The sequence below is a fragment of the Chlorocebus sabaeus genome, chromosome 22 (genome assembly GCF_047675955.1).
Source record: "Chlorocebus sabaeus isolate Y175 chromosome 22, mChlSab1.0.hap1, whole genome shotgun sequence".
In the NCBI taxonomy this organism is placed as follows: Eukaryota; Metazoa; Chordata; class Mammalia; order Primates; family Cercopithecidae; genus Chlorocebus; species Chlorocebus sabaeus.
Genome location: NC_132925.1, coordinates 51,136,284 through 51,154,383, shown reverse-complemented (window position 1 = coordinate 51,154,383; position 18,100 = coordinate 51,136,284). Strand labels below are relative to the sequence as shown.

Sequence of the window (18,100 nt, the reverse complement as noted above, 5' to 3'; positions counted from 1 at the left end):
GTGCCAGTCTGCAGACAGGACACTTGTCACCACTCCACGGGACAGCAGGACTGATGTGCCCTGCACCGACCACGAGGACTCGAGCACTGTCTAACGTGAGTCCTGCTGGCTAACACCAGGTACAAGCATTAAGGTGAGAGCAATGATACATCCCATGTGATGAGGTTGGAGATACTTATCCCTTAAATTTTAATGTTTTCTCTAAGGGTGTGTGTATATATTGCTTTAAAATAAATTAGAAAAATAAATGTTAATGAAATTCAAATCTGTATTCCAGGTTTTCTTTATTGCATTTTTTTTCTCTCTCTTTTTTTTTTTTTTTGGGTAGAGAGGGAGGTCTCCCTATGTTGCTCAGCCTGGGATCAAACTCCTGGGCTTAAGTGATCCTCTCACTTCAGCCTCCGAAATTGCTGGGACTGCAGGTGTTAGCCACTGCACCCTGCCTTATTCTCAATTTTTTCATTTTCGGTTTTTTTTGTTGTTTTTTTTTCCTAATTACCAAAATGTATTGCTATGATGGAAACCTCAGGAACCAACAGAAATCATAAAGACTGTGATTTAAAAATCTCTATGACCACTAGAGAGTAATACTAAAAGTAATAGAATGGACAAAAAGCCACAATCCCATGAAAACACCAAAGGAATGCACCCAGAGGTGAGCAGTCTCACGTACCTTTATTGTGTACTGATAGGCGCCTGTCTTTGGTTGCCATGGAAATGTCAAGATGCTGGGATACAGGGTGATGGGGATGTGAATTTCCACCTCCTGCTGGTTCCACACAGGCACCTGTAGTATGTGGACCCCTCCATCCTACAATGGGTGAGGGTGCCACACGTCACTATGACATTCATGTCATCATCAGTCTTTCCCAGTCACTGGACCCCCACCCCTCCCTGGGGATCAGGCCACAAAGGTGGATTTCTGGGAGAGTGGAGAGCCACCCTCTCATTCTCCATGGGGATGGCTTTCTGAAGTGCTTTCTGGAAGTGCTGCCTGACTGAATCCTCAGGGCAGGATGGACGTGGTGTCCCCCCCCCCCACTTTACAGATGGGGAAACTGAGGCTTGAGAGCTAAAGCAGTTCACCCAGCCCCCAGAGCTGAGGAGGCTGACTCTGGCGTTTCTTCCTGTTACGGCCTGTGGCCCCTTTCAGGCCAGGAGGCCTTTTGTGTGGGATAGGAAAATGGGAACACCCAGGCCGATTTTCCAATCAGCAAAGCTCTGCTCCCTAAGGCTGATGGGCTTCTTAAAGACAAGAGAAAAAAGAACACAGGATGCAAGTAGTCCAGACAGGCAAAGGGACACTGGTGGCCCAACTCCCTGGGACTCATGGCCCTCCTGGGCTGACATTTCTGCCTATAGAGCGGGGCTTCATAGGCCAAGGCACGACGCAGGGGAGCCACCAACTTGCCTGGTCCACCACAGAGGTGAGGGCCGCATCAATGGCCGTCTGTCCCCTCTTTAGTGCCCTGACACGATGGTACGAACCATTCTGGGAGGACGAGAGCACCTCAAAGAACTCAGCAGGAAGCACAGTTTCAATTCGGATGTTCTGGAAGGTGAGGCAGGACAGGAGAGAGGTGTTTCTGGGGTGACTCCAGAAAGTCAGAGTTTGGGCACGAAGCTACAGGACTCAAACCAGCAGCCAGGCCAGGCCAGGCCAAGGGGCCCCCTGGAGCTCAGCAGCCTCCACTAGCAACAGATGGGCGGGCTGGGCCCTGGAACAGAGCTCTGACCACTATGGCCTTTGTCCCCACCGAGGCCGCCCTCCCTGCATGGCCCGATGACCTGCGCTCCTGTTTCATCTCCCCGTGTGGCACCTGGGGCAGCTTGGAGCCTACCAAGGTCTCAACAAGGAACCAGTAAATATAAAAAAAGGACATCACGTCCCCTACAGGTAACTGTAAATGGTGACCATCCCAGCCCTTGTTTGATAACACGAGCAAAGCAATGACTTCTTCAAGGACACCTAGAGGAACCTCGCCTCCTTCTAAAACCTCCAATGCCACCTGGAAGGGCCTGGAGGTGCTCACTGACGAGCCTGGAATTTCTCACAGGGGATAGAGAGGCGTTCAAGACTCCTGCACATTTCCCCATCTGTCTGACACCCCTTTCCAGAACCAGAAAGCGTGCTGAGCTCGGCCTCTGTCATGCAGGGTTCCAGGTATTTCTGGGACCCAGTATGAAGAAAGCCAGGACGTGCTCCCTGACTCTCTGCAGGGCAGGAGGAGAATGGATTCTCTGAGGTCCCCAGCTTGGGGAAAAGGGGGCGGGACAGTGGCGGCCAGAGACCTCCTCCCTATCCCCCTCTCCTGGAACCCTGCCGCTGTGGCACCCTCTGCTCTCCAGCCTGACAGGGGCTCCGCGGCGGGGTGGTGTGCAGGCTCACAGGCTCTGGAGATGCCCCGGGACGCCTCCGCATTATCTCCCACAGACCCGGGAGCGCCACTAGAAACAGGACCCTTCCTCGGTCAGCCTGCATGGGGGCTCCTGTTGCTTTGGGGGCTGCTCTTCAGCAGCTGCGTCAGGCAACGACCCCACCTCATCCCCCAGCTAGGACCTGAACAGGCACTCACGTCAGATAGATAGACCTTGTTGCTGAACTTGTCAAAAACTTCGATGGTGACTTCATACAGGCGGCCGGTCTCCAGCACCCACCTGTCACCAGGGTGAACGGTGAACCCTAAAACAGGCAGGGGAGCCTGTACTCAGGCCTCAGGTACAGCAGGGTGGAGGACGATGGGACCACCACCCTCAGCACAGGCGCCCTCAGCATCCACACGGGAAGCCCCACCCCACCCACCTGCGGGCCCCACACCACCCACCTGGGGGCCCCACACCACCCACCTGCGGGTCCCACACCACCCTCCTGCGGGCCCCACACCATCCACCTGCGGGCCCCACACCACCCACCTGGGGGCCCCACACCACCCACCTTTGGGCCCCATGCCACCCACCTGCGGGCCCCACAACTATGGCCCTGGCCTTCTCCACAGAGAGAGACCTGCTGCTGAGGAGCAGAGGTCTGATGCCATCTTCAGCCCTAAGTCCTGAGCTGACCAGGACCAACCCTGGACTCATCCCACTCTGTCTGATCAAGGCTCTTTCAAACTCATTCCCATCCTCAGTGGGTCTACACTCAGAATCCAGCAGCTCTGTCCTCAACACACAGCAGGCCTACGCTCTGAACCCTCGGCAGGCCTACGCTCTGAATCCACAATAGTTCTCTGCTTTGAACCCTCAGTCCTGAGCTGACCTCGCCAGGACCAACCCTGGACTCATCTCAGCAGGTCTACACTCTGAGGCCTGTCACTGAGCACTCTTGCCATATGAGTCAGCCCTGCCCTCCCAGGTTCTCGGTCCCCTCCAACACAGGATACCACAGCACTCTTGCTGTCCCCTGGGATGCCCAATGTACTTTCTCACCTCCATACCATTGCCTAAGCAATTCCCTCTGCCAGGACACCTTCCCGCAAAAGAAGCTCTGTCTGAGAAAATGCCTACCTTCAATATCATCATCAGGTTCCTCCCCTCCCTGCTAAGGTACCTGCCTGTCATGTTACCTTAGGGTCCCTCTATAATTGAGCTGACACTGGGCCCCAACCTCCAAATGTCCATAGCAATGGTCAGGTCTGGGCAAAGCCGTGGCGTGAAAACCTGGAGGGTGCAAGCCCCTTACCACTCTACCCAGTTCTGTTTCTCTTCTTGATGAGCCTGCCGCCTGCCTGGCTTGGCTCATTCTACCTATTTCTACACCAAACAGGGAAGGGCTGGTGAGCCCCGGGCAATGGTAGTCATAGCAAGTGGCAGAGCTGGCCAGAAGGAAGCATTTTTCTGTGAAGCTATTGCCTGTTTTCTATTTTTTAAACTCATATAGTCACAACTGAGCAGCATCCAGGAGGACCCAGGAGACCCACACTTACCCAGGTATCCAGGTTCGACCACGTAGATGGTGCTGTTGGGTAATCTAGAAGCACCTTGCATGCGAATACCTGGAATTTTAATTAAGGGGCAAGACATACGACAGCAAATAAACCGGCTGGCCGGCCAGTTTCAGCTTGGCTCAGAATCCTGATCATCAAGACATTACATGGAGAGAAGAGGGGATGAAAACTCCCCTGGCTTAGGCCACACAGAGCAAAAGCACTTTTCAGAATCAAAGACCACATTGCGCTTGCCACACTAGCAAAGGGGAATCTCTGCAAAGGACACTGGAGACCACACAGGACATATTGACAAGTCTGGAGCATCAATACTCCATTATGCTAGTATGGAAATAGCCCCCGCCAGGCCCCCTCTGAGAAGGCTGCAGGTTGGAGAAGTTTCCGGAGACAAGGAATGACACGCAGCTCCTGCCATCACCTCCCACTGCTGGGAGCCTCTGGGGTGAGTCACCCACAGCCGTGAGCAATTCCACTCAGCAGTGCTATTTCAGTTCTTTCTGATTTTCAGACCGTTGAGGGGAAATGGTTATTTTTAGCCCTGCCAAGCTTTCAGGGAAAAAACGACTTGACTTCCAAACAGCAGCTCCGCCATGCCTATGCACACACACAAGCCCAAGAAAAGGATATTCCGGTGGCCAAGGACGAGGCTGCTCTGTCCCAGCTGCAGTGCAGTGACCATCGATGTGTCCTGGGCCAAGACAGCCACTGGCCGGGCTGGGTCTCCTTCGGGGCCTGGGATGCTGTTCTGAAGCTGCAACTCATACTGATCGGAAGGCATGGAGAGTTCTGGCCACCAAGAAACAAAAAATAACAGGGAAAAAGAAAGCAAAGACAAGAAATGTTAGAAGCCAATACACTCCCACCGCCACCCTGAGTCTCTGCACCCTGCTATCAGTACAGCTGCCGCATTTTTTTTTCTTAATTGTTTTCAGTGCTTTAAATTTTAATATTGTTCTCCATGCTGGTGCACAAAACTGACACTTCATGAATTTTCAGAGGCAATCAGTTTTTCTGTGACTGCTGTAAGCTATTAAAAAAAAAAAAATTAACCACAATCTATTTACCAACTGCTTAGAGAATACTAACATTACGCCATTTCTGAACATTGCAAAGTGAATTCTTTGCTTCTACATAGAAGGGAATGTTTGGGGGCACTGGGGTTCTTGCTGGCTCTGTCCAGCCTCTAGGGGTTTCCTGAGAAGCTCTGGTCACTGGTCTCCCATGGGGTCTACAATGGCAAACAATGAACCTTGCTGCCATCCTCACCAGCTTCAGTGTTCCTCTGCCCTTCACACCCACTTGGCAGAAAAAGAACTTGCCCAACATGAGCTAGGATGGAAAAGAGTTTCCCTGAGAAATAACAGTTCTATAAAGTGAGCAACATCGATGTCCATCTTCCTTGCCCTGTGGGCAAAGACCACAAGCACTTTTGATAGCAATAGTGACTGCTGAGCAGGGATCAAGATGCCTCAGAACAGTGAGGTGTCTCGTGATCACATTCCCTCATACCCCTCAATAGCCCTGGGAACACACACTACTGAGAGCCACATTTTGGGGATAGGGGACTGAGGACATCAAGATGAGCAGCCTGCTCACCATCACACAGCTAGTGGAAAACAGAGCTGGCATTCTGATCCAGAGAGCCTGACCACTTTCACACTCACTCTCCTAAGTCCGTGGAGCTTCCTAACCAGTCACCCATTCACTGTCCCCACAGGTGGAACGTTCTAGCCCTCCAGCAACAGAAGAGGACACAGGGAATAGCAGACAACATCCCTGCTTGGTCCTCCTCTCAGGCCAGCTCAGGGCTTCAATACCCCATAGAGGGTATGGGCTCTAGCAAGCTCTGTTTTCACAAGCCCTGTTGATTCTGATGCAGGCTAGAATTGAGAATCCCACAGGGAATGCACAGCCCACGTCCTCATCTCTAATCAAGTGATTCTTGCAGATTATGTGTCTAGTGTTCAGAATATGCAGCAGGGCATCAAAGATAAATGTCAGAATAAAATAACACAGTTGCTCAGTGAAGCAACATTACTTTATACTGATTAATGAAGCACTAGCTTCCTCCCTTGTTTACTTTAAAGTTTTCTAAATGAGTAAGGACCTTTTGGGAAATGAAAATGCTTACACTGAAGGGGACTTACATAGCACAGATGTAACCCTCCTTGCAAATCCTAAGACTGAAAATAAGGAGGTTTTTGTGACAGACTCCTTAGATACCTCCTTTTCTTTTCTTTCTTTCTTTCTTTTTTTTTTTTTTGAGATAGGTTCTTACTATGCTGCCCTGACTGGACTGCAGTAGCTTTCATAGGTGCACTCATAGCTCACTGCAGCCTGGAACTCCTGGGCTCAAGTGATCCTCCTGCCTCAGCCTCCTAAGTAGTTGGGACTACCAATGCATGCCACTATACCTGGCCTTAGATACTCCCTGCATCCTGGAACTCACTCTTGTCCACCATACCTGGCCTTAGATACTCCCTGCATCCTGGAACTCACTCCTTACAAGAGACGCTGAATGTGGAAGTCTCTGCAGATGTTAAGGGCACTGCCCAGTTCCTGTCTTTGAATTATTGGGCCAACAACAGAAAGGCTGCTCCTGAGGCTCCAGATCAGCCCTGCTATCATCTGCAGAGGGTGAACAGTTGCCCTTCTATAGGTCAAGAGGCCCACATTCTTCTAAAAGACATGATCTCTGTCCCCTGCTCACCCTGGCTGATCCCCCCAGATGTGTTTCTGTCAGTGGCCCCACTCCCAGACCTTGCACTCCACATGAGCTCCAGGGATGACTACAGAGCTGGGTCTGAGTCAGGGATGAAGGACAGCTCACTCCCTGCCTCTGACCTCAGCCCCTGCTCGTGCAGCCCTAGATACATTAGTTCTGAGCAGCCACAGTTAAGTGCCTGCCAGATTTAAAGTCCCTTCTACAACTGAGTCTTTGACACATGAACCTCAGCCCAACACATGTGCATGCTATTGGTTTTGCAAACCTAGTACATTTTATTTCAGAAATTTCCACCATTCTATCCACTCAAGTTCTCTTTGGATACTGATTACATCAGCCAGCACATCCTTCCCATTTTTATTACATCTAACAGCTTGATCACAGTGGCAGTCATGTCTGCAACCAATCCAAACACCAACAGGACTTAGCACTAAGGACTGGAGATGGCGACCACAGTCCCCACTGGAAGCCCACCCTATAAGCAACACAGATGCCAGGCTATAAGCCCCAGGAGCTTGTCTCTTTCACTCACAGGTCTCACTTGCAGACATGATGTGACTGACTATGCTCTGCCTCCACTAGGCTGTGAACTCCAGGAGGGCAGGAAGCAGGCAGCCCTGCTGACCACTGTGCACCCTGCACTCAGCAAAGGGCTGGCACAGAGCAGATGCTCAGGAAATGTATTTGCAAGAAAGGGAGCAGCCAGATAAAAGAAGAGAGGCAGGCATAAAGGAAATAAAAATACCAAAGAAGAAAAAATTACTGTAAGGAAGGAAACCCAACAGAAAAGAAAATATAAAGAGTTAATCTGAAGTTATAATTATCCTATGTTAATAAGCCTATGTAACTGTCATCCAACCCAGAATGCTCTGAGGCTTCCACAGGATGTCGGATAAGACATGGATTTGCTGAAATTCAGGTCCCCTATGAAGACAACATTCCCCGACTTTTCTGTCTAGCAAACCTGCAAAAACCAATATAGTCACGTGAATTACACCTCAAAGAAAAAACAATCTAGCTAGGCTGAGCATGGCAATTCACGCCTATTATCCCAGCACTTTGGGAAGCTGAGGTAGGAGGGATAACTTGAGCCCAGAAGTCTGAGACAGCCTAGGCAACATAGAGAGACCCCATCTCTATTTAAAAAAAAAAAAATTAGCCAGGCATGGTGGTGTGTGCCTGTGGTCCCAGCTACTCAGGGGTCTGAGGTGAGAGGATCACTTGAGCCTGGGAGGTCAAAGCTGCAGTGAGCTATGATCATGATACTGCACTCCAACATGGGTAACAAAGCATGACCCTCTCAAAAAAACCCCAAAATCGATTCATCTAAAAGACTTAGGAGTTTCCGTTGGTGTGTCTCGTTCACAGTGAAGTTTTGCTAGTTAGGCCCCTCTCGGTTTTGCCAAAACATCCATCTGGAATCCACTGCAGTAGCATCCAGTGCCATTAATCACACAGGAGTGTGTATTTTTGGAGGACTTTCACATCTCATGACCCCACTGATGAAAGAGAGGTGGGCTCTGCCTCTTTCCTTTCCTGTCCCAGGGCATCTTTCGTGTGCTCCAATTCCTTGTTGTCTGTGGCAGGTAAGTCAGTGACCAAGCCCATAAGTTTTCTAGGTACTTTGGGAGGTACAGTTCCTCTGGGCTGTGATACCCGAGCTAATTTAGAGTGAGCTCTTTCTTTTCTTTTTTTTTTTTTTGAGACAGAGTCTCACTCTGTCGCCCAGGCTGGAGTGCGATGATGCAGTCTCAGCTATTGCAACCTCCTCTGCCTCCCAGGTTCAAGCAATTCTCCTGCCTCAGCCTTCTGAGTAGCTGGAACTACATGTGTGTGCCACCACACCCAGCTCATTTTTTTCTATATTTTTAGTATTTTTTCTGTATTTTTAGGTTTCACCGTGTTAGCCAGGATGATCTCGATCTCCTGACCTCATGATCCACCTGCCTTGGCCTCCCAAAATGCTGGGATTACAGGTGTGAGCCACTGCGCCTGGCCAAGTGAGCTCTTCCTAAAGCCAGCCCATCCCTTCTTAACTACACGGGCTCTGCTTGCCCAGCTGGGGCAGTTTCATGCCCCATGAGTCCCATGCAAATGGACCACCTCGCTGCTGCCATGGGAGACTGTAAGGCTCTGTTTTTTGTTGGTTTGTTTTGAGACAGTCTCGTTCTGTCACCCAGGCTGGAGTACAATGGCATGATCTCGGCTCACTGCAACCTCCATCTCCCAGGTTCAATCGATTCTCCTGCCTCAGCCTCCTGAGTAGCTGGGATTACAGGCATGCGCCACTACACCTGGTCGATTTTTGTATTTTTAATAGAGGCAGGGTTTCACCATGTTGGTCAGGCTGGTCTCGAACTCCTGACCTTGTGATCCACCCGCCTCAGCCTCCCAAAGTGCTGGGATTACAGGCATGAACCACCATGCCTGGCCGGCCCTGTTGTTATAATTAGCTTTTTTCTGGGTTTCCTTTGGGGAGACGGGGCAGAGGAAAATTCCAATCGATCCTACAGGGGTGATTAAGGCCAAGGAGCCCAACAGTTTTGTGAGCTTCAGGTCTTATATGCCTCAGTTTCCTCATGTATGAAACGGTATTAATGAAATCTACCTCACAGAGCTGTTGGTTTATATCCAGGTACACACCTGTAGTCCCAGCTACTCAGAAGAACTGAGGCAGGAGGATGGCTTGAGGCCAGGAGTTTGAGATCAGACTGGGCAACATAGCAAGACCAAGTCTCTAAAGAAATAAAGTAATTTTAAAAAGAAAAGCACTTACAACTGCCCAATACCGAGGAAATGCTCAGTCATGGTTAGGTGCTGTTGGCAGTGACCAGGCTCTCCAAGCGTCTTCCTCCAGGCCACAGTGCCATTTCTTGATCAGGGTCCATGGATAAGTTTATATTTTGGAGACCTCCCATTTGTGCCCTCTTTGCATTCTTCCTTAGGCTGTTGTCCCCAGAACTCTACGTTGGAGCCTCTTCCCCTTTCAGAGTCTCAGAAAGCCACATCTTAGGCTGTCCCTGTCCTAGAATCTGCTTCCCTGAAGTCAGGTAAACATCGGGCTCTGACCAGGACACCCATGCTTGGCTTCCTACAAATCCTACTGCAGGCCATCCTCCCCCGTTGACTTGACATCCTGCCGAAGGGCAGATGCTGCTTGCCTAGAATCAAGAAACACAAGTTTGCTTCCCTTTAACTAGTACCCCCTTGCCAGAAAGAACCTGGTCCAAAGGCAGGAGCACCTGTCTTCAGTTTCTTTGCCCTCCTGAGAGACCAAGCGTTCTGCCACAGGAATGACCAACCAGACGACTGCTCTCAGCTGAGCAGGACTTTAAACAATGCAGCACCTCCCATCATCTGGGGACACCGCTCAAGTTGCTCTTATGCTGAAGTGTGCATCTGCCTGCCTCTTAAATGACATCCTGTATCACAGGTGGAACCGACTTACCAACCTGGTGAAGTCACCTGCCCGAGGCCCTTGGATGAACTGGCCCTGAGCTCTTGTGCCCAGGACTCTTCACGTCCTACGCTCTGGATGTTAAACATACACAGCTTTGAACAAAATGATAATGATCCTTAGGAGGACTGGCACTCCATTAAGAACCCTCACTATCCAAACACAAGTACACAGTACAACTACACTCCTGTTGACTCATTTTGTCCTCACAGCCTAGTCAGAAAGGCCTCAAAGGCTCCAATGAGAAACAGCCCTGGAGAAGGGCAGTGGCTTGCCCAAGTTTGTTCAGATGTCAGTTGCAGACCAGGGACAAAGCCCAGCTAAACACAAAGCCCACAGCTCTGGACTTGCTGCCACTGAAGGGGCATATACCCCAAAGAATTTGAAAGCAGGGATTCAGATATTTTCTCACTATGTTCATAGCAGCATTACTCACAACGGCCAAAAAGTGGAAGCAACCCAAGTGTCTGTTGATGGATGAACGGGTAAACAGAATGTGATCTATCCATCCACACAATGGAGCACTATTCAGCCTTAAAAGGGAAGGGAATTCCAGTCCTTGCTATAACATGGATGAACCTTGAAGACATCAGGCTAAGAAAAAGGTGATATAAGCCAGTCACAAAAAAACAAATACTAGGTGATTCCACGTACATGAGGTACCCAGAGTAGTTACATTCATGGAGACAGGAAATAGAATGGTGGGTGCCAAGGGCTGGGAGAGGGTGAAGGGGAGTTAGTGTTTAACAATGTAGAGCTTCAGTGTGGGAAGATGAACGAGTTCTGTGGATGGATGGTGGTGATGGCTGCAAAACACTGTGAATGTACTTAATGTTACCTGACAGAGCACTTAAAAGTGGTTAATATGGTAAATTCTGTTACATGTATGTAACCATAATAAAAAAAAGACGAAGGAAGCATCTGTCACGATGGCAGAGCCAATGACACACCTGTAATTTTCCCTTGCCTGATCTTCTGCACCTTGTATTGAATGGAGGTTCCCACCATCAGGTAGATGTCATAGGCCGGGTTCAGAAGGATGTTCTCCAAAATCAGCAGCCTGACTTCTGCAGGGTGTACATTCTTGGCATAAAGAAAAGGTAGACAAAGTGAGGTGCAGATAGGGAATGGAGGAGTGGTGGTGAGAGCAAGAGAAAGAGATGTTTTAAACATGGGAATAGGGAAGTTAGGAAGAAAGAAACAAGATATCATTCCCAAATCCTCACTTTCAGACCCCAGAGGTCCCGGGGGAGCTCCATAAGTATAGCAGGCACCCAGACAAAGGGCATTACCCAGACTGAGCCCTCTCACTGGCTGCCCATTGTGCATGGCTTATCTCTAAGTGAAACAATGATTAAACGGGAGTAAATGAGGAAAGCCAGCATGAACTTTAGGGACAGTATGGCCATCAGGAGCTCAAGTTCTCTCTGCACAAAAGCCCAAGGTCCAGGGAACTTGAGAAGCCCTAGGCCAATGTAAAAAGCAGGAGACGCATGTGCTGTGATGAGCCCTTGGCTGCTATTCCTTGGCCCCTTCCCCTGCCCACCTCTCACCCCCAACCTGTGACCTCCTGCCTCCTCAGGAAAACCTGTGAGCAACTTTGCAATGGGAGAAAGATCACTAGGTGCCCTGTCTAGTGCACCCTTAGGTACTGGATTCTCCAGAGGCCTGCACCTTTCATTGTCTTTGGCCTGTTTGATGGCACTGTACATTGCAGAAAAGCAACAACAAAGCAAACGATTCTTGTCCACAGAAACACAAAAACATTTCCTCTGGTGGAGGTACAGCTGACTGCCCTCCTGTGGGTGTGGGCGTTCTGCATGTTTCTGAGTTCAGTTCAGCATGCCTGGTGTCCTGTGGCTATTCTTTGGATTCTCCTTTAAGCCTGCTGTCACAACGGACAGGTTTCCTCACTTAACAACTAGTTAATATCTTCAGTGCATTCAAGAGAGACAAGTATATTGGGCACCACCATGGGCAGGGTTCTGTGGCAGAATGCAGGCAGCGAGGGCCACTGAATGTCTGAGGGCAGGACAGCAAATCTGCCTTTCCAGCTTAGCAGTGGGGCTGTACCCATTCCCAGCCTGGGCCCTATACAGGAGCAAACTGTCTCCAAGTACTACCTGCAGAGTCCTGCGGGATTAGCCCCTGTAACAGGGCATGTCCCCATGTTTCCAAAACCTTCCAGGACTCCCAGATGCAGCAAACCCGTTACAGAGAGTGAATCAGAAGAGGATTTCTCTGTCTGCCACTCTACAAAATTAAATGGCAGGCCAAGTACCACATGTTCCTGTCTGTGCTCCAAACACTAGGCAAACAAAAATATCTCAGGGTTGCAGCTCAAAACGAGGCACCGGTTGGGTGGACATTAGTCCACGGGGACAGGGAAGGAACCAGGACGTTGGATAGACCCACTCCTCATTCTCCTTTCCTCTGGCATACCCCCACTATCCCGAGAATGGGATGCTGGTGCGGCCAGGAAGACATGGGATCGGCTGGGGCAGGGGGTTGAGGAGATCTACACAAGGGATCCCTGGGCCACCAGTCTCAGGGCTCCAATGGGGGCACAAGGAGAGACGGCATAGAAGACACCAGGAGCCCCGGGCTTTGTCAAAGCCCCAAGTGCTTGGGAGTGTCCCTATACCAGCACGGTGGGGGCGCCAATTGGAAATAGGCAAGTTACTAGGAACCTCCTGCTCTTGGACCTCCCTAGAAACTAAGAATGAGCAAATGCTATGCACCCCTAGAGATGCTTTCTGGGGCCTCAATCACCTTTCTTTGTAAGCTGAGGCTCAAAAGAAACCAAACCAAACACATAAAAATATGAACCCACATCCTGAAATCATGGGACAGCATCTCACTTCCACAATTCAACGTGTCTATGGAGGTGAGCAGGTGCTGTCAGCCTGATTCCACTCCAGGAAGCCCATTGTCCCCCAGCACCCCAGGCGCACCTTGTAGACAGCCTCCTGGATGCGAGCCTTGAGCTTGGAGCTCCCGGTCTTCATCCCAGACACCAGGATGGTGTCCCCTTGCTTGGCAGCCTTCTCCATCTCTGAGATGTAAGAAGGAGGGATGTACGTAGACTCCAAGAAAGTGAGGATTCTGGAAAAGGAACACTTTGTCAAAGTTCGTTGATCAAACCCCAATACGAGATTCGTCAGAATCTACCACAGCATTCCCTATGAGCACCTCTCACTGGGGCTGACGCTGAAATAAGGGGTGTTGCCCTAGTCAGGGTTGGGGCTGCCTAGAGACATGTCCCTGCAACTTCCTACATCAGAACTGCCAAAGTCCTTGTGAAAAATGCAGATTCTTGGCCCCTGGCCCAGGATTTGCCTCCAAGATGCAAGATGCCTGGGAATCTGCATTTTATCCAAATGTACACGTGATGTAAATACTGACATGCAAGACCAGCTGCTGAGTCCACATGGGAACAGTGAGGCCCGGGAGATGAGGCAGCAGGCCCAAGAGCACAGCCCAGTCACAGCAGGGCCAGCATCGCCTCACCTCCCCGAAGCTGCCTGCTCCTGTTCCACCTCCCCAGCCTAGCGCCCAGCTCTGGGGAACGATTCTCCATGACTGGTCCCCGGACGGCACCACATCTCACTCTCCCTGGATCTCGTCTTGAGGAGATGTTGGGGACGTGGTATAGCCTGGAGTGTGGGCTGCTGGGCAGGCTGACTTCAGGGATCCTTCCCATGCAGCCTCCCACTTCAGCCTGCATTTACAAACGAGCCCACTGTTTCCCTGCACAAGAGCAATCTGTCGATGCTGGGCCGCATTGTGATTTATTTCCTCGCCCGATTACTCTAGGTGTCACATGTCAAATTGCAAATCCAAGACAATCCAGCTCCAACCTGCCATGGCGTCTGGGATTTCTGTTAGCATTTGGCTCAGGTGCAGAGCTAACTGCCTGGAAGCTCAAGGGACCTGACGTGGCGGGGAATGGGGTGTTGTCAGAAGGGGACAGGGAATCAGCATCCCCTCAACATCCAGCATGTGCCAGGCCCAGAGAGGGGCCCTGAGCAGATCAACCCGCTAAGCTGCACAGTGGCCCTCAGAGGCAGGTACGGGATCCCCCCCAGCTCTGTTTCCCAGGGCAGGAGGCTGAGGCTCAGGTGGGTTATGTTCCCTGGCTAAGGCCACAGGCAGGAAGCGACAAAGCCAGGACTGGAATCCAGGTCCCAGGTCTCCGACTCTCCAGCCCAGGGTCATGGTTTTATAAAACACCAGAAACCACAGAGCTGGTCCAGAAGGCCCTGTCTCCACAAGGGCAGCTAGACTCGAAAAGGCATCAGGACATGAGGACGTCTGCCTGGAGTTGCTGTAAGCCGAGGCCTGGAGAAGGTTGTGATGGAAGAACCACAACCCCAACATCCCCTACGGTCCAGAGCAGGACTTTAATGGCGTAATGAAAGACCAGACAGTAAACTCCCCAACAAAGGACTTATAATTACAAAGGGGTGAGAAAGCACAGAGGCAAGTAGAAGAACAGAGTTTCACTTCTGAAATATTCCTGCCAAAGACACAACATTCGGACCCTGGCCGTGAGGGAACAGCAGACAAACCGAAAACAAGGGCCACTCTACCGATAACTAGACTGTCCTCTTCACAAGCGTTGCGGTGTCCAAAGTCAAAGCCCAGGAGACAGTCCCAGGCTGACAGAGACTAAGAGAAATGGAACACATGCGGCAGGTGACTTGGGGCTGGGATCTCTTTTTGCTGAAAAGGATAAAGCTGGGACAAATGACCAAACTCGAGGGAGGTCTGAAGACAGTCGGCATCAGTGTTCCTTTCCTAGTGCCATGACTGCATGGTGGCCGTGCAGGACAATGTCCCTGATGGTCGTAAAGCACATGAAAATCATCAGGGTGATGGGACATGAGGCTGGCAGCCGGCTCTCAGGTGAGTGAGGGAGACCACTTTTTGGACTACACTGGCAGATTTTCTACAGGCCTAAAATTGCTGCAAAAGGAGACTCAAAACATTCAAAAACAACTTTAAAAAAGGGACCATGCATTTTAAAAATCAAATAGCAAATCACGAGGAAGGTGGTACAGTCAGGAATACAAGCTCAGACGAGGGACCTGCACCAGCGCAGAGGACCTGCGTGGCTCTGCTCCTGCCCTGTCCCACATGTGGCAGCACAGTGAGCCATTGACAGGAGGCTTGTGCATCTTAGGAACTGAACTACGCATTTCCTCACTACAAGTAAATAGCCCTGGGGCCTGTTGTTCCCACATGAGACAATGTGGATCCATGGATCTAAGTTCAGACTCCAGCTCTGCCCTCCCCGAGCTCAGACAAATGGCTCGGCCTCTCCAAGTCTCAGCCTCTACGACTACTCGATGGAGAGCACAGTGGTGTGCAAGCTCGCATGGTTGCCATGAGGATGACACAGGTCAAGACGCTTAAGGTGTCCACCTCACAACGGGTCTTACTGTACTGCCGTATGGGTGACTTAGCCTGTTCCACCAGAGACCAGCTGGCACAGCTGGCCTGTGCCCCAGCCGAAACCTGGCTGCCCTTTAACTGGCCCCCCAGAAGTGCAGCCTGGGGCCACCCACACTTCCCCTGTGCCCCGAGACAGCCGTGCACATCTCATTTCTCCAGCTAGACATCCCAAGTCTCTGACAGCTTCTCACAGGACACTCTCTGTGGGCTGCAGAAGCAGCTAGGCTCTCGCACAATGGTGTGAGTGAACCCCATTCCTTCATCAGATACTTGGAATGTTGCAGGCATCCTGGGAGTCTCCCAGGCTCCTCAATGACCCAGATGAAAGCCCCCTGCCGGTGAGAAGCTCACAGCTGTCCCCCTTTTCCCTTCCCTTCAAAGGGGGTCAGTTCCAGCAGAGGTGCCCCTTACCGCAGTGCATTGTGGGAGTCTGAGAATCTGTCTGCCTCGGAGTCCTTCACAATCGTCCACTCGAAGACCAGTCCGGCCAGAGTGCTGAAGGTGTTCCCTGTAAGAGTAGATGAGGAAGGTGAACAGACATGGAGTTAATTCCCCAGGGCGGAGGGAGGCGGTGGGAGCTTCTGCCCCACGCAGGAACCACGCTCCACATCACCCCCCCACCAGGCAGGTATCATAACCTGTATGTCAGGAGGGAAACTGAGGCTGAAAGGAATGAAGACACTTACTCGCTCACAATCATGTGACCACCAGGGGGCGAAGCCAGGATTTGAACCTAGGGCTGTCAGGTGAAAGCTTGTGCTCTTCCTGCCGTGACTCCCTGCCCTTGACTGCAGGACTAGCTCAATGCAGTGCATAACACCACTGCCCTGCACGTCTGTGACTGGTTTACAGTTTAGGAGGCTGCTTGGAAACCTGGGTCATTTGTTCCTGCTCACCACTTCCTGGGAGTAAATTCCTCTCCCTCCCTGTGCGGGGGAGGGGACCCAGGGAGGAGGGGCATTACTCCAACTGTCTAGTGTCACATGACTCTTGCTTCTTCACCTTGACTGTGAGACTCTTGAGGTCCTGGGGTAGGTAGGGGGCAAGGAGAGCCAGGCCCAGCCAGCCTTGGCTCTTATGTCCTGGCTTGCTGCCTGGGAGCCTTCTGATCTATCCTTTCCAATCAAGAAACAGATGCCACATGCATCTAGTTCTCACCTTCTCTTGAAAGGATGAAGATCCACCCGCCTGGGCCTCATTCCTTCTGAGTGCCAAAAGCTGCTCACCCTCTCTAGAAGCGGTCATGCCACACTCCCCACCAGCCCCTGATGCCCCACGCCTGTTCCACATCCCTCGTCCACACTCCCTTCCTGACCAGCTCCCAATACAAGGGATCTGGGGGCCAAGAAAAGCTGTTGTTTCTACAGTGCAAAGGGCAAGGTATTTAGAGTCAGACGGGCCTGGGTCCTGCTTCTCTTCACCCTGATCCCTGGCCCCACGAGGTCTCAAAGACCACATGAAATAGTGCTTAGCAGAAGCTCCAGAAAACTCTGCTGCCTTCGCCTTACTTCTCAGGGCATCTTTTATGAAGAGAGGCATCTTCTTACAGTTCCCTGGGTGTACTTCCATCAAGGTGAGCAACTGATCAGAGGAAGATAACCCCCATCTATGATGTACATACACGCGGGAAGATTTTTTCTTGGAGGTCCACAGCAGGATTTTGATCAAATGAAAAGTCTATTGTTTCCCCAAAATTAATCTGTCTTCCTAACATCCAGGACATTAGATGAGGATGGTGAATATGAAAATCCACACCAGCAAAACACATTGGCTGCAAGACACGAGTCCTCTAGTCCAACCCCTGGATGCTGCATCCCCATCGGATGTGGGCTTGAGACCCTTCCCACATACCCCAAGGATGAGGAGCTCATTGCCCAGCACAGCCCATTCCTCTGTTCAACAGCCCTGACCGTGAAAACCTTCTTTCACACACTGAGCTGAAACAGGGTGCACATGGAGTACTGCTAGCCCCAATTCCACTGTTCGGGGACAGAGCCCAGCAGGTTGGCTTTGCAGTGTGCTCAGTGAGGGGAGCCTGGGCTCCAATTCCACCTTTCAGGGGAAGAGCCCAGCAGGCCGGCTTTGCAGTGTGCTCGGTGAGGGGAGCCTGGGCCCAAATTCCTGCCTTCTGGAGTCAGAGCCCAGCAGGCCAGCTTTACAGTGTGCTCAGTGAGGGGAGCATGGAGACCCTACAATAGTGTGACCCAGTAACCAGAAATGCAAGACTGCAGACCACTAGGCAGGCCACTCCCTTAACACACATACATGCCAACACTACAAGAGTCCTGAACAGCTACCCTGGGGCTTTAGCTCGGCTCCAAGCACAGCTTTTCTCTTCTGTAAAATGGGGATGAAAATACCAACCCACGGAGTTGATGGGAAGATCAAATGGAGAAAGCACCCCCGTGACATGTCCCGTGTTCACAAAGGCCCGCTTATGGACAAGGGGATAGAGGTGGGGGAGGCCCTGCTAAGGGGCTCTTAGCAAGGAAAACAGTGGGAGAGAATCGTGCCTGC

At 51.1% G+C, this 18,100-nt stretch overlaps 1 protein-coding gene across 1 annotated transcript in view; it reads right to left on the bottom strand.

Moving 5' to 3' along the window:
- NUP210 (nucleoporin 210) overlaps positions 1-18,100 on the bottom strand; it is a 104,707-nt gene that overhangs the window by 58,960 nt on the left and 27,647 nt on the right. The window contains exons 4-11 of the mRNA XM_007985290.3: positions 15,995-16,091; positions 13,081-13,231; positions 11,077-11,209; positions 4,572-4,730; positions 3,924-3,992; positions 2,577-2,683; positions 1,412-1,552; positions 674-811 (exon numbers count right to left, since the gene is read on the bottom strand). Of these exons, the coding sequence (XP_007983481.3) occupies positions 674-811; positions 1,412-1,552; positions 2,577-2,683; positions 3,924-3,992; positions 4,572-4,730; positions 11,077-11,209; positions 13,081-13,231; positions 15,995-16,091 (995 nt within the window). The remainder of the gene's footprint in view (positions 1-673; positions 812-1,411; positions 1,553-2,576; positions 2,684-3,923; positions 3,993-4,571; positions 4,731-11,076; positions 11,210-13,080; positions 13,232-15,994; positions 16,092-18,100) is intronic.